General features: G+C 28.9%; 1 protein-coding gene across 1 annotated transcript in view; it reads left to right on the forward strand.

The window, feature by feature from the left end:
• The window catches only part of LOC122529541 (neuroligin-1-like), a 181,630-nt gene that overhangs the window by 134,552 nt on the left and 30,414 nt on the right, over nucleotides 1-16,664 (forward strand). The window contains exons 5-7 of the mRNA XM_043655776.1: nucleotides 4,519-4,707; nucleotides 11,594-11,850; nucleotides 14,927-15,073. Of these exons, the coding sequence (XP_043511711.1) occupies nucleotides 4,519-4,707; nucleotides 11,594-11,850; nucleotides 14,927-15,073 (593 nt within the window). The remainder of the gene's footprint in view (nucleotides 1-4,518; nucleotides 4,708-11,593; nucleotides 11,851-14,926; nucleotides 15,074-16,664) is intronic.

A 16,664-nucleotide genomic window follows, 5' to 3' on the forward strand; every position in this document is an offset into this window, starting at 1 on the left:
AAGAAAGGTAATAAAATATAAACTAATTTTTTTCTCCTTTTAGATACGTAATTGCATAACAGAATTTAAACAAAAACTTTCGTTTTCCACTTTATCAGGATTGCACAATAATTTTCGTGATTTTTACATAGATGCGTATCTTTAAATATCGCATGTTTTCGAATTTGTAAAAATGCAGTCATAATTCTTGCATAAATGAAATTTCAGCTTTTAACTTCAACTTCTACTAATAACTACAATTATCAAAAATAAAAACGATTAATAAACTTAGTAAAAATAAAATAAATTAATACGATTAATAAAAATAAAAATAAAAATAAAAATAAAATAATATATAATAATATATCGACGAAGTTGAAATACACGCTTCAGAGGCCAAAATTTTAACTGAAAGATAATAAGAGATAATTTAAGACACACCTATTTGATAAAGATAATGTTACAAGTTGAAAAAAATGCAATGTCACTTAAGTGTTAACACGTTCAAGATGCATAATTCCAAATCAAATTAAAATATTACAAATCATTACGATTCTACTTACAAATCAGTATGATTGGAAATAATTTAAATGATAATAATTGGAATACGATATAAAATTACATTTATAATATAAAATAATATATATTATATTATAATATAAATTATAAAAATATAAAAATTACATTTATAAAATTTTAGCGTTAGTAAAATAATATATAGCTCTGCCCAAGTTCTAAAATTTATTCAGCATTTAAATATTCTCACTGGAGCACGGTCGAGAGATTAAATATACCAATTAAGCCACGTGTAACATAATCAAGTAATCCCAGATTTAAGTACAAGAGATATTGTTAAAGAGCGAGGGGACAGAGTTCAGAGTTCATTTCCATCGGAATACGTAAAGAGTACGACGTTGCTGTAAGTTGGTTAGGTTAGTTCCAGTCTATTTATTTGATAAAGGTTTCCATAACATGAAGTGTAATAGGAATGCTAGAAGGGTCATGGTAAAATGGAATCCTCAAACCTCTTGAATCCCTTAAACTGTTAGGTTAGTTAACAGGAGTGTGTTGTATTTATAGAGTATTGCATGTCACGAGGAATCGATTATACTGTGTTATATTATCACGTGCTAAGAAGATGAAATGTCTTTGTCAATTGAGGAACGTTGAAAAATGTCTCGTCATTGAACTGTGGATTTTTATTTATAAGAAATTCGAAGATGCAAAAATGCAGAATGCACGTAATTTGCAAAGGAATAGAAAATGTTCAAAGTGCTGCACTCTGTATGATAATAATCGAAAATGATTTTCTACCTAGTTCCCCTTTTTTTACTTATAAAACTATGAATTTGTAATATTTACAAACTATGAATTTGTACAAAAATTTCTGTAGTTTGTTATATTACAAAATTACGAAACTTTTCTTTTCACGTATCTACAAGTCATGCGATTTCTCATAGGATAAAAAAGAAAAATGTGGAATAGAATTTTCTAGCTTGAGGCAAAATTCAAATTTTCAAGAAAAATTGAATTTTAAATTTAAATTGACGTTCAGTATTCAATATTTATTTTTTTTCTAATTTTTAATAAATTTATTTTATTCTTTTGTGTAATAATTTATAATAAATTCGTAGTATGAATTCTTTCGTACGAGGATTAATATTCCGGGGAAGTACCTTTGTCACCTTTGCTAATTTCTAAGAATTAATATCTCACGCCTGACCATATATTTCCATTACTACTTATTCTTTGCATTATCCGTAGAAAGTAATAAAATAAGTACAAAATATATTCATGTGTAATCAACTTAATCCGTACTGCGTTTACAGACGTAACACATTTAACACTAATTAATATGCTCAAAAATTCTTTAGAAAAAGCGTTGGCACGCCTAGTTTTCTCGGAATATTTTTGTGAAAATAAATGACGCATCCCACAAACTCTAATTCATTGCATGCAAAAGTAACAAAGCACATAGTGATGATAACATCTGCAAAGGACTTGCAAATTAATGAATTGTCCTTATAATTTTTCTTTTATAAATTATAATTTTTATAATTTATAATTGTTATAATATATAATGTATAATTTATAATTTTCATTATAAATTGCAGTATATGTTATATGTAATATATAATTAGATATAACATTATATATTGTTATATATATAATGTACAATTTATAATTTTTTTTTATAAATTATAATTTTTATAATTTTTCCTTTGTAAATTATAATTTTTATAATTTTTCCTTTGTAAATTATAATTTTTATAATTTTTCTTTTACAAATTATAATTTTTGTAATTTTTCTTTTATAAATTATAATTTTTATAATTTTTCCTTTGTAAATTATAATTTTTATAATTTTTCCTTTGTAAGTTATAATTTTTACAATTTTTCTTTTATAAATTATAATTTTTGTAATTTTTCTTTTATAAATTATAATTTTTATAATTTTTCCTTTATAAATTATAATTTTTATAATTTTTCCTTTGTAAAGTATAATTTTTATAATTTTTCTTTTACAAATTATAATTTTTGTAATTTTTCTTTTATAAATTATAATTTTTATAATTTTTCCTTTGTAAATTATAATTTTTATAATTTTTCTTTTATGAATTATAATTTTTGTAATTCTTCTTTTATAAATTATAATTTTTATAATTTTTCCTTTATAAATTATAATTTTTCTTTTACAAATTATAATTTTATAAATTATAACTTTTCTTTTATAAATTATTTCTAACGAGAGATGGCTTCTGAAATCTCCATATATTGCTCCATCACATTTTGTTGAAAAAAAAGAAAATGTTTTTAATTTCGACGGATGATGACGAAGCCAGTAAACTTCAATTAACGCATTGTGACGATTCCTGGAGCAATAGCGTCGGCGAGTTTATTTTCAGAGTGGCTCGTAAAACGTCGCGGGGAAAAAGCATAAAGGATTGGTTTATGTCCGCAATAAGAAACTCTGTATTCGCGAAGACCCAAGATTAATCCGTTTCTCTGGGGTCCTGCAATAACTCAAATTAAAAACTAAACCGTTGTGATCTTTATGGAATTTCCAGCAAATATGGAAATATGGAATATCTGCATTTATTCAAGAACGATTTATTTGCGAGAGTGTTGTTCTAGCATAGCAAACCCAAAAAATCGATTTTCTTTATTTCTTGTACATATCAAAGATAGAACAGCACTTTAGAAATTTTTGATTGATGAATTAATGGCAAATGAAATTATCTCGGTGTAAAATGCAAATAAAAATTTAAACGTGGTTTTTCTCGAAACTGCGTGTTTTTTGAAAATAGTTATATCTTAGAAAATGCTGTCGTCTTCTACGTATCGATACCAAGTGAGAATATTAATTTTACGTCAACGATTGTGTTATAAACGTGTTCATCCCTCGGATAATTTCATTTGTAAATTTTTCGAAGCAGATTCCTATTCTTCCCGAAAAATCTTTCAAAGATCTGACTTGAAAACTAATTATCTAACGTGGTTAAGGCTATGCCAAGTATTCCAAAATATATTTTTATATTTTTTCAAAAGCTAGAAACGGTGAATGACCAAATTTTCTTACGGACAGTGCGATAATACGCATAATTGTCCATGATGAAAAATTTTATTGTCCATGACAAACATTGACTATTAAAAATAAAAAGTGTCCCGAGACTTTTTAGCTATAACGTACACTAAATTTCCAATGTTCGATGCACTATATTTGCTTCGAAGCTGAAAAAATGAAATAACACTTTGTATGACATGTATCTCTAAAATGTTAATTTTTCATTGACGATTGTGTTATAAAAATTACATCAGTTTAAATATTTCGCTGTTAAGTAACAAAAGAATTATATTAAATATAATTCCGTCATTTATGTAAAATTCTATTAAATTATAAAATTGTGTAAATATAATTTCGAATTTATATAAATTCGTCATTGTCGCTCTCGATTGTGTCAACATTTTTTTTTTGTTTTGTGTATAAACTACTGTTTATAAAATTCATTATATCTCATAAACGAAGACAGATAGGACATACATTCATATGACTTTTTTTTCATTATTTTTAGGCGTATAATCAGCTCTCAAAGTGGGTTACGAAACACCCTGTATATCGCGGCTTACAGTTCTTACAATTCACAACTAAACTGAATTCAAGTCCCCTGATATTCGACTCACCGAAAGTAATATTTGAATCACACGATTTACACTTTGCAATACTGCTTAAAGTTGTAAACAATGATACAAATTCAATTATTCCGTACGCGTGGCGGATTTATTGCTATACCCCAAAAATAAATCGTTTTAAAAGCTAGGACCTTTTGTATCTTATTTCCAAGGCTTCAAACTATTATTCAAAGCAAAAACAAAACAAAAAAAAATCGAATTTTTTGAAAATTTCAAACTGTCCCGATCCCTTAAAGTTTCAAGGGGGTTCTCTGTTTTATGGGGTACACGTTTGTTGCAAACAAACAGACGAACAGAAGACGTTGTCAGGGGACGTTGTACTGATTTGTTGTACGGAATTGCTTGCAGGTTTTCTGAAAACAGGTCCGAAGGGGAGCGCTCAAGGAAATTACGGGTTGATGGATCTAGTGGCAGGGCTTCACTGGTTGCACGAGAATCTCGGTGCTTTTGGCGGTGACCCCGACAAGTTGACGCTCTTCGGGCACGGTACGGGTGCCGCGCTCGCCAATTTTTTAGCCGTCTCGCCCATGGCGAAAGGTAACATCCCTCAATCAATCATTTCCGTTCCGTAAATCTTGCTGTTCGATTACTTATCCTTTCTTACAATTGGGATTTTTCAAACCTCTTTTTTAACCTCTTGCGCTGGAATGACGTGGAGGCACGCACGTCGAGAATTTTTTGTCCCAAATTGCAACATTTTCTCAGTGTCAAGTATATTTAAATGTAACACAGGCAAAACAAATGATGAGTTTATTACTTCTTAATAATTTCCATCCAGTGATATCGTATCGACGAGTTCAAAAGAAAAAGAAAGCGACGAATTATTAGATACGGTTCGGTCACTCGTTATGGTCCGCGAACCAATTGCCAGCGCAAGGGGTTAAGTCAGTGTTTGAAGCAGTGAAACCTAATCTAAACCTAAGCCAAAATATAGCGCGAGTCATCAATATTTCGAGGAAATCAATCTTCTTCGTTTACCTATGTTAATTCGTCATCTGTCTCGATGATTTTTCCTATGAATATCTTCACTGTGCAAATAATTTTAATATTATTAAAAAAATATTATTAAATATTATTAAAATGTTGTAAATATAATATTACAAATATTATTAAAATATTATGAATATAATATTACAAATGTAATTAAAATATTATAAATATAATATTACAAATGTTATTAAAATATTATAAATATAATATTATAGATGTTATGAAAATATTACAAATATAATATTACAAATGTTATTAAAATATTATAAATATAATACTACAAATATTATTAAAATATTATAAATATAACATTACAAATGTTATTCAAATATTATAAATATAATATTACAAATATTACTAAAATATTATAAATATAATATTACAAATGCTATTAAAATATTATAAATATAATATTACAAATATTATTAAAATATTATAAATATAATATTACAAATGTTATTAAAATATTATAAATATAATATTACAAATATTATTAAAATATTATGAATATAATATTACAAATATTATTAAAATATTATGATTATAATATTACAAATGCTATTAAAATATTATAAATATAATATTACAAATGTTATTAAAATATTATAAATATAATATTACAAATGTTATTAAAATATTATAAATATAATATTACAAATGTTATTAAGATATTATAAATATAATATTACAAATGTTATTAAAATATTATAAATATAATATAACAAATATTAAAAAATTTTAATATTTTTAATATTATAACTATAACTGTCTTTTGTGTCTTTCGTGCTGTTTCGAAGAGAGTATTACGGTGTTTTCAATTACACTGATAAAGAATATATATTTTATATATATATATATTTATATGCATAATATATTTTACAGAAGGTAACGTTCATTCCCTGTCATATTTTGCTTCCAGAATCACAGTTCTTAACTTTCTTTTAGCAGATGTTTTAATATGCTTCTCTAATGAATTTGAGTATGTTTCTGCAAAGTATGATTGATGTACTGAAGTTTGTATAAAAATTCTATTATAAATATTGCAAGTGATTCGATACTATAGCAGTTAAGAATAACTTCAGTAAACTATATTATAATAAGTATTATAGTATACATTATATTATAATAAGTAACTATAATTCGTAGCCTGTGATTATTTTAGATAAAATCAATCTCTTGTAAGAATAAAACAAAATTTTCATAATTTGTTGATAAATTCATATACTACTTCAATTTAATTTACAAAGTGCAAGAAATTGGAATGATATCCTGTAAAATAGAATTGAGATTTTTTTAAGCAATGTAGGGCATTACGATTACTTTTTTTCTAGGTTTGAAATCAGTTCAAACTCAGTTTTTCATAACAAAAATTTTCCTTTCAGTCAGTGAGTGGTATTGTACTGTAGTTGAAGAGTAGTATTGAGAAAGTATTGACATCCTCGTTTGACATTTGCCGTGAGTTTTTTCTAGAGGTTCGTGTATCGATAGCGAAATGTTGGATTTGAGAAAAAAAATACAATGGACCAAAAAAGCATTGTTATACTTAGTTTTTTTTACAAAAGAAACTGATGTTAACAAAATAAATAAATAAATAATTTACTATTTACTTATTATTATATATTACTATTTACTATTGATTTACTATTTACTTATTATTATATATTACTATTTATTTAGTATTAATTTACTTACTATTATTATTATATATTTATTAAATAATTTACTATGTGCAAAAGTAAAATACACACACAGTGACAATTTTCAATAAGTATGTAACGATAACTAACGTAAACATTCGAGAATCAAAATGGTATTGACAAATGACCGTTTTTTTTTTTTTTTTTTTTTTTTGAAACTCTAGCTTGTATTTCAACAGAATACAAAATATTTTTAATGATATAAAATTTCTTATTTTAGCGCGATATCATTTGATAGCATATCAGTACTTACAAAACAATATTTTGTAGTTTTTGTAATAACATTCCGCCATTGGATACGGATTAAGCACTTTTTTTTACTCTCGAATTTTTGTATTCCTTGTATTATTATTGTATAATTTATTATTGGAAATTGCTACTGTGCACATTACTTTCGTATTACTACACATAGTGAGTTATTTATTTATTTACAATTTTGTTATTTACAATGTCAATGTATCACAATTTTGTTTTCATAAAAGTGTCGCCAAAAAATTAGATGTGCCAATACTTTTTTGATTCGCTCTATGTAAAAAGATAATATACATAATTCTACATTAAAATGATCACGTTATTATCTGATCCTATACAGGTTTCTCATAAAACTCATATCTAAATTTAATATAATTGAAAATATATAAATAATATAATATAAAAGAAAGATAACAATATAATTAGATAGATATATAATATAAAAGAAATAATATAATATGAAAGACAGGAAAATTGAAATTCTTTAATTGGAAAGTACAAATACAGGGCGGTCACTGAAAAACTGAATGATATAAAAAAAAATAACTTTTACAAACACATGTTTTTTTAATTTTTTATTAATTTATTTGGAAATATAATTAATTTTTTCAGTATTATGTGTGAATTTTTATGAATTAAATCCTTCAGTTTTTCAGTGGCCATCCTATACATGACATTATGGTATAATATCCTATACCTAACATATTGCAATTAATTTATTATTAATGTTACAGTTGTAATGTTTATTAATGTTATGAATGTAATGTTTATTAAATTAATGTTTATCTAAAAAGTCTAGAAGAAAGTAAGAGATAAATAAATAATATAAAAGAAATAAATAAATAATATAAAAGAAATGATAATATAATTTGAAAACAAATAATACAAATGGTCCAAGTCTTGAATCTCTCTCATAGAGAGGTGCCATTTTCTGCTAGTCTTACAATTAGAAAAGACGCTCGAGTGTATGCATATGTGTGTGCATACGTTTCGAAACCGGATATCACACGTCCCGTAGAAAAAAATACCTTAACAGTTGGCCATTTACGTTGACTTTTTCAGCGTGCCGTGTCGTGTTTCGCCGCGCGCTGGTAGCGAGAGGTGTCGGGATTCTTCGCGCGGGTAGAACGTCGTCGAGGGGATATTCCTCGGGAACGATGACGACGACGATAGTGTCATTGGTGTCTTCGTTGTCGACGGCCACTAGAGACGTTAACAAGCTTCCTCGAGTGTAGCCATCTTCGCGACAGAGAGCAAAAGTAACAGAGTCGCCGGAGGGACGGGGTTGAACCAGGCCGTGTTTCTAGATTGCACCTCCATTCCGCTAACGAACCCACCTCGCGTCGTCCTTAATGCCCCTTCACAATGCGTTTCACTCTATCTCTTTTTTTCCTCGCCCTCATGACGAACTGACGATTCTTGAATCGGCTGTCGATTCGCTTGACTCGAAGGATTGATTTTCTTTGTTTATTTATTCACGAACGAAGGTTTGATTCTCTGTTGTACGAGTTTGCGAGTTTTGAGACAGGGCTTGTATTGATTCTTGAAGCAATTTTGAAGGATCGATGTTCCTATTAATTGTTACGAGCGATCGAAATTTCTATTGACATCGATTTTTCCCAGGACCATCGTTTTTTTTTTCGCTTTTACAGAAGTAGAGTAGAATGAATCCGTCAATAGTCAGACGCTCGCAAGTAGAATGAGTCATTTTAGGGTTTATAGACACTTGTAAGTAGGACAAGTTTGTAGCCAGACAAGTAGAACGAGTCCGTTAATACTCAGACAATCGCAAGTAGAACCAGTCCATTTATATTCGGACAGTAGAACAAGTTTATGGTTAGACACTTGCAGTGGAATGAGTCTGTTTCTAGTCAGGCATTTCTAAGTAGAACGAGTCCATTTATACTCGGACACTTGCGAGTAGAGTAAGTTTGTGGTTAGACACTTGTAATGGAATGAGTCTATTTATAGTCAGGCACTTGCAAGTAGAATAAATTTATAGTCAGCGCTTGCAAGTGAAATAAGTTTATAATCGGACACTCGTAAGTGAAAACAATCCATAGTTAGTGGCAAGGGAAAAAATAAACTACCTAAATTATTAATTATAAAAATTTATAAATTTTATAAACTTTCTAAATTTTTCAAATTATAAAAATTTATAAAATTTAAAAAATTTTTTAAATAAACTACCTAAATTTATATATAATACCTAATTTTATATATAATATATAAGTAATGTAATTTTGGTTTCTCCATCAACTAAAAAGATTATAAGTTCATACCGATCCAGTATGTCATCGAATGATGTATATCATTTATAAAATGCCCAAGTTAGATAATTAGAAAGTTAAAATTATTAATTGCGAAAAAAGGTAAAAAGGGATTTAGGATTGTTGTAGAACAAATATCGGATATATCGAAGACCCTAATCGAATCTAACATCGACATTAATTTCGGTTCTTCGTAACAGTTATTCGGAATAGATTCGAACATGAACTAGATTCGATCTGAATCCTCTACAAGTATTTCGATAAAAATAATTGAATTTTCGACTACATTCGAGGTTGAATACGATAGATTCGAACTCGATCTACTCTGTGATATAAAAGAAACTTCTATATAGAATCGAACGTTGATCGAATAGATCCGAAGCCTCATGAGTATTTCATTCGAAATTATTCATTCTGAGAAATGGCATTTTCTTGAAATTATTTATAACAATATTTACAGTCATTTTCATTCATCGAGTGATTGCACGCGATTATATCTGAACATAATGGCAACATTTGTACCCTGAAAAGGATATTTTCTAAAGGAATAGAAAAAGAAATAATTTACAAACAAGAACTGTAAAACAAATTTTATTTCTAAACAGTAGCATATGCAAACGTTAAAATAATAAAAATAATATAGTGTTAATAAAATTTAATAAAAAATAAAAAATTTATTAGATGCAATGTAATAAAATTTATTAGATGCAGTGTACCTTTTTCCTTATTATTTGTAAAAATAATTCGATTCTATCATTGTAATATCGAAATGCTTATAAATAGATTTATGAAACTTGCAAATATCCATTCCGAGGTTCAAAACTAATTTGTAAAGTTTGAATATTTCACAAGTCTTATCTATAATATTCGCTAACCCTATGAAACGAACTTTGTGTATTGGATTTATAAATACATATTGGATTTGGTCCTATCAGTATTCGTAACTGTTTCAATCAGGGCCATAATGTGATTGTTCTTAACACGTGCTATTTTCGACCATGAGATCTGTTAGCATTTAAGATAACATTAAGTACGTTAACGTGATATTAAGATGCATATTTAAGATATTAACATTTGTTTATGGAGAAAATTATTATTATGATAAAATATTATGGAGAAAATTATTATTATGATAGAATATTAATATTATGGTAAAACATTAAGCTGACATTTGTTTATAGAGAAAATTAAATAAATTGTTTATTAAGTAAATTAAATAAAACCGTAAAAAATTGAAATAATTGAGATAATACAGAAGCATCGGATCTACCAGAGAGGATAGATTCTATGTGAAAAAATACGTTGAAAATAAAGAAAAAAGATTCAAGACTTCAAAATCAAGTGTACTTGAGTTTAATTAATTCCAGACGTGACAGAAAAGAATAATTAGGAGGAGGTTACTCCACGTGCAAAAAACATGTCAAAAATGTAGAATAAAATTTGTCAAGAAAATCGAACGTTGAATATGGTTTATTAAAAATTCGCTGGCTTTTCTGCATTTATAAAAAATTTTAAACTACATACATCAAGTTACACACAATATAAAACATAATATAAAAAGTGTACATATATACACGATTATAAATGAGTATAAAAAAATACACAAAATATTGAGAGCACAGTATTTTCTACAATATTTTCTAAGTAAAATAATTATAAAAATACTAAAATATAAATAAATAAATAAATAAATACTAAAAAATGAATAAATAAATAAACACTAAAATATAAATAAATGAATAAATACTAAAACATAAGTAAATATACTTGAAAATAAAAAAAAAATTGTAAAACAAATATCCATCGTGGTTCTATTTTCCTAACTGCGCTCTCGAAAATTTGAATTCGAATAAAAACCTGGATTTCCTCGAAAACAAGAGAGGAAAAAAATTTTATTCTACTCTTTTATTTTTCACTCGTTCTTCCATACAGAATCACCTCGTGTTAATCTTCCTTCTTTTTTTCTTTTTTTTTTTTCGTCACGTCCAGAATTATACTTGATAAATCGTTAAACTCGATTTCCACCGAAAACAAAGCCTCAAATAAAAAAAAAAAGATTGTATTTTTTTTGCATCTACGTAAAATATACTTTTATATTTTTTTAACAGTGTGGGTTTATATAAAATCACAGACAAAATTGAGATATCCTTGTTTCCTCGGGGAAAAATTATTTATAGCGTCGTGTTACATCGTTTGACGTGTTTTCTATGGCAGAGCTAGTCGAGAGGGTGGTTTTACTTGGCGGTTCAGCCCTGTCACCGTGGGCTCTACAGCGTGATCCGTTAATGGTGAAACGTCGCGTCGCCAATCAGACCGGATGTCCTGGTGACGTTGAGGCTGACGATATCGCACCGTGTCTTCGTTTGCGGAGCCTGGAGGAGCTTCTCGCTGTGCACTTGAATCCGCCGAGATTCACTTCTGGATTCGCTCCTTTCGTCGATGGGGCGGTCATGCCTCCGCCGATCAATCAGGTACCTACCTTCGACACAACTTTGTAAGAACCTTTCTCTTCGCCTCTTTTATCTCATGCTCGCCTCTTTACACTCTTTTGAAATACGTGAAATATTCAGTAACATTCCGGAGAAAATTTAATGCGACATATTTTCTCTCTTTCTTCTGTTTTTCAATTTGAAGTGGAACATTTTAAAATGTTCAGTAACGCGTTGGAATTTAATGAAATATTTTTTCTCTTGCTTTACGATTTAACTTTTTTCTTTTTTTTTTTTTTTGCAATTTGAAGTGAAACCTCTAGTATCTAACAGAAGAACAATAATAATCATTAAGTTAGCGCTAGAATTACAAACTAAAATTTACAGAAATTTTAATGACACTTTATGAAACACATAAGTATTATACAAGCTTGTGTTTTTCATTCCTATGCTCTAATTTCTCTGATATTTTATACTTTAGTTAGTATACCTTAGTAAAACAGTACTCTATTATTATTCTTCAGTTTTATACTTTAGTATAAAGTATTTTATACTTTAGTTATCAGTAAAAGGACAGTACAACTTTTTTCTATTATTACATTATTATTATTATTATTTTTTTTTTTATTTTTATTTTTATTATGATTACATTATAACTTTAGGGAAGAATAATGCAATGGCAAAACAGGAATAAAAGTAAGATGCAATATAAACGAAATATTTTTTTAATTTTTCGCGTATTTGTCGCTGCAAGATTGCATAAACTTTTCAATGCATTGAACTGCATTAAAGTAGTATTAACAATATTTTGGTCAAATTGAAGCCACTGTGCGATAGTAAAGAACGAACATGTATAATATTTGGATAGTGAAAAGTCCAGATACTACATCTTTTGATACTAGATGCTCAACTATATTAATTTCTATTCTGTTTATTCTATATATAATCTCAAACAGTTTCGAGTAAATAAATAGTCTCAAGTAGAATTTTTTGATTAATAACTTGTGATTATATTTTATTTCATTTTCTTTTTTTTCACTTTACTATTAGACTGTGCAAAAGCATTCATTTCCAGCAGTTGTTTGGTCTCTAGTTTCTAAACTCACAATTGGAGATAATCTGTCCAAACAAAGAAGATTTTGACAGAGAATTAAATAAACTGTTCTACATAAATTATTCCATTATATATATGTTGTGTCGAATGAATATATTTTTCACTGTTTCGAGGAATCTTGTCACTCGCAAAAATACGATAGTTGTGTAAGTTTTCTAATCCAATGACGATTTAATACTATAATATCTTTCGTTCTTTGATTCTTAAAATAATATTTTAGATTATTTGGATAACTGCACTAGCTAAAAATGTAACTAAATAAATAGCATTTTTTAATACGACAAAAAAATATTTTGTGCTTTCTGTCTGATATAATAAGTATTCAAAGGAATATTTTTCCTATTGCAATCATCTGTCCAAACAATTAAACAATTTTCTGTTTTTGTTAATAAAAGATCTTTAGTAAGGATTTTCTTTGAAGAAAATCTTATTTTATTTTGATTTTTCCCAATTGTGCGAATTGTCGATTCATATTTCTTGCAAAATGGTGTTGACTTATCACCCGAAGAGAAGAATTTCTAATTATTATACTTTCTTTAATAATATTGTGTTGATTTCCTTTTTTGGTTGAATTTTATTCAAAAGATTTAATGATTGAAATTTATTTTTTTAGAAAGATAAGAATTTTTTGTTTAATTCTATTATATTATTATATAGAATAATATTAACTATTTCTTATTCAATTCGAATGATAAGTAATTTATTAAATAGATTAATATTAAATTTAATTTATCTTTATGAAGATGAATCAATAAATTTTTGTATAAAGTTTATAATAATAACAATATTAATTTTGGGAAAAATTATTTCCAATTTCAAATTTATAATTTTTAATTTAAATTTATTAAAATTTTTATTTTAGGTTTCATTTTTAATTTAATTTTATTAAATGTCAAATTAAAAATAATTTCAGTTTTCTTTAAAACTATTTTCCTTTTAATATAAATCTTCTCTAATTTTTCTTTCAACTAATATAAATGTTCTACTCGGTTTATCTGTTCTCGAGATATTCAGAGTCACGGCTGGAAAATGTTATTTCTTACTTCTGACAAGTATCGTGAAGTATAGTGAAAAAAGATTTCGCCTCACAATCAGTATCTATTCTGTAATTGAAGTGAATTCCTTTTTGAAATAATGCAACTAATTCTGCATAGAAACTGTTCATGCACACTTGAAACAACCCCTCCTTATCGAGTTAATATAAAACTGTGCTTCGAGTCAATTCAAAGACGCGCGTATTTTCATACCCAGCAACTTTTATACGGAGGCAGTGGCGCAATTTTTAGGAGATCCTACTGTTATTCCGTGTCATTAGTTGCGTACGATTGATCATTGGAAAATTCTTCCAATTCCATCTCCGAAAAAGCTCCATTCGTTCCTTTCAAACGACCAACTCCTCGGTCAAACAACTCGCGATCGATCACGCGCAGAGCGAAAGTCAAATGATCCCGAGTTAAAACGCCGAGAGAAGTGGAAAGCAAAAAAAAAAAAAAAAAAAAACGCGGGCACAATCGCGTCGTTAGACATTTCGGCCGCATGAAACGGCGGATACTGGGCGACGTGTAAGCGATGAGTTTGCTAATTGAACCGACAGCCAAGTGACAGACGTCGAGCGACGAAAGAGCTCAGGGTATTAGGTCTCGACCTCGCATCGTATCGCATTGCATCGCATCGCGCCTCGGTCGTCAATCGAACGCTTCCCTCGTCGCTCGATTCTCTTACCTTTCTCTCTCTCTCTCTTTTTTTCTTTTTCTCAATTGATCGCGCACGTATCGCTCTGGGTGGAAGATTGCTCGCCGGCGAACTTTTAATTAAAAGCCATAAAGCAAGCGGTGTAATTGTAATTACCGAGCGAGAGAGACGTCGGCAATCGGAAGTCGCGCGGAGAATCGATAGTCCGTGGATAACTCGCGGCAAACGAAAAAACCTCGGTCCCCACATAGAGCTGCTGCTCGCCGAGATCGATCGATCTACGGCTGTATTTTCTCTCTTTCTGTTGTCAAGAACTTCCAACCGACCGCCTCCTCCTCGGGGTTGATGCCGCTGGTGCCCGGGCCTGGCGCCGAGTTCGCTAATTTCGGCGATCGAGACCTCCTGCTGGGATTAACGTCCGAGGAAGCCTGGGTCAGCCTCACCGACGACGATCTACAGGTAAAGTGAAATCTTTCGTCACGAGCGGCTCGACAACTGGCAACTGATTGCGGACCATAACGAGTGACCGAACCGTATACAGTAATTTGTCGCGTTCTTTTTCTTTTGAACTCGTCGGTGTGATGTCACTGGATAGAAATTATTGAGCAGCAATAAATTTATTATTTGGTGTGCCTGGGTTATATTTAAATATACTTAAAACTGAGAAAATGTTGCAATTTTGGGACAAAAGAAAATTCTCGACGTACGTGGCACGTCATTCTGACGTCTGACAACTGATTGCGGACCATAACGAGTGACCGAACCGTATACAATAACTTGTCGCGTTCTTTTTCTTTTGAACTCGTCGGTGTGATGTCACTGGAATGTCACTGGAGAAATTATTGAGCAGCAATAAATTTATTATTTGGTGTGCCTGGGTTATACTTAAATATACTTAAAACTGAGAAAATGTTGCAATTTTGGGACAAAAGAAAATTCTCGACGTACGTGGCACGTCATTCCAGCGCAAGAGTTAACCTCTTGCGCTGACAACCGATTGCGGACCATAACGAGTGACCGAACCGTATACAGTAATTTGTCGCGTTCTTTTTCTTTTGAACTCGTCGGTGTGATGTCACTGGATAGAAATTATTGAGCAGCAATAAATTTATTATTTGGTGTGCCTGGGTTATACTTAAATATACTTAAAACTGAGAAAATGTTGCAATTTGGGACAAAACTTGGGACAAATACTGATTTTTATCTCACTTTAGAAACTAATATACGAGCCGTTTATTTTGAAAATGGCCTGATTCTATTTGTTTAAAAAATCAAGCCAGCTGTTTTAATATTACATTTCTACGTCGTCTTTTCATTTTTAAACAAATTGTAACTAATATATTTAAAATCACTGAGATTTTGTACACAGACAATAAGCTGGTTAATGAGAATGATAAAGATTTTTAGTTTGAAAGTGGCTCAAGTCCCATTTTAAAAGTTTCAAACTGACATGAAGTATATTATGACAGTGAAATTTTATGAGATGAGAGCTATGTTTTTTTTTTTTTTTATTATTAAAGTAGCAGTGTTCGATTAGCTTAAATAGTGATTTTTTAAATAATAATAATTTCATTAAATACAGAGGATTTCATTTCAATTAAACCTCTAGTGGACGCGGTTTTTAGAACGTTAAACATATTAATAGAGTTAAAGTAAATTGGTTAAAAATATGTTGGATGCGATTTTTGAGAACAGAACCATATAAAATGTTCTATAAAGCATCAATGAATGAGGATGCACTATTCAAAACTATGGATTTACTATCGCGTCGGGTCAGACCAAGAAACTATAATAACATTTGAATTGACACAACTGTATAAAAATGTGAGATCAATCGCAATACTAAAATACAACAATATAATGGACTTGTTACACTATATATACCACCTATACACAATAATTATTTTAAATCCCTCCCCCACACGCAAATTGGGGAAGAATGAATTATAAATTACGAAATATTATATTGAATGCAACATTTCTTTAACAGCGAATAAAAGTTGGATATTTTTTAATCTTGTAACACAAAATTGTAATATTTTTTTTTATT

This window comes from Frieseomelitta varia, unplaced genomic scaffold (assembly GCF_011392965.1).
Source record: "Frieseomelitta varia isolate USP_RPSP 00005682 unplaced genomic scaffold, Fvar_1.2 scaffold_292, whole genome shotgun sequence".
Lineage (NCBI taxonomy): Eukaryota > Metazoa > Arthropoda > Insecta > Hymenoptera > Apidae > Frieseomelitta > Frieseomelitta varia.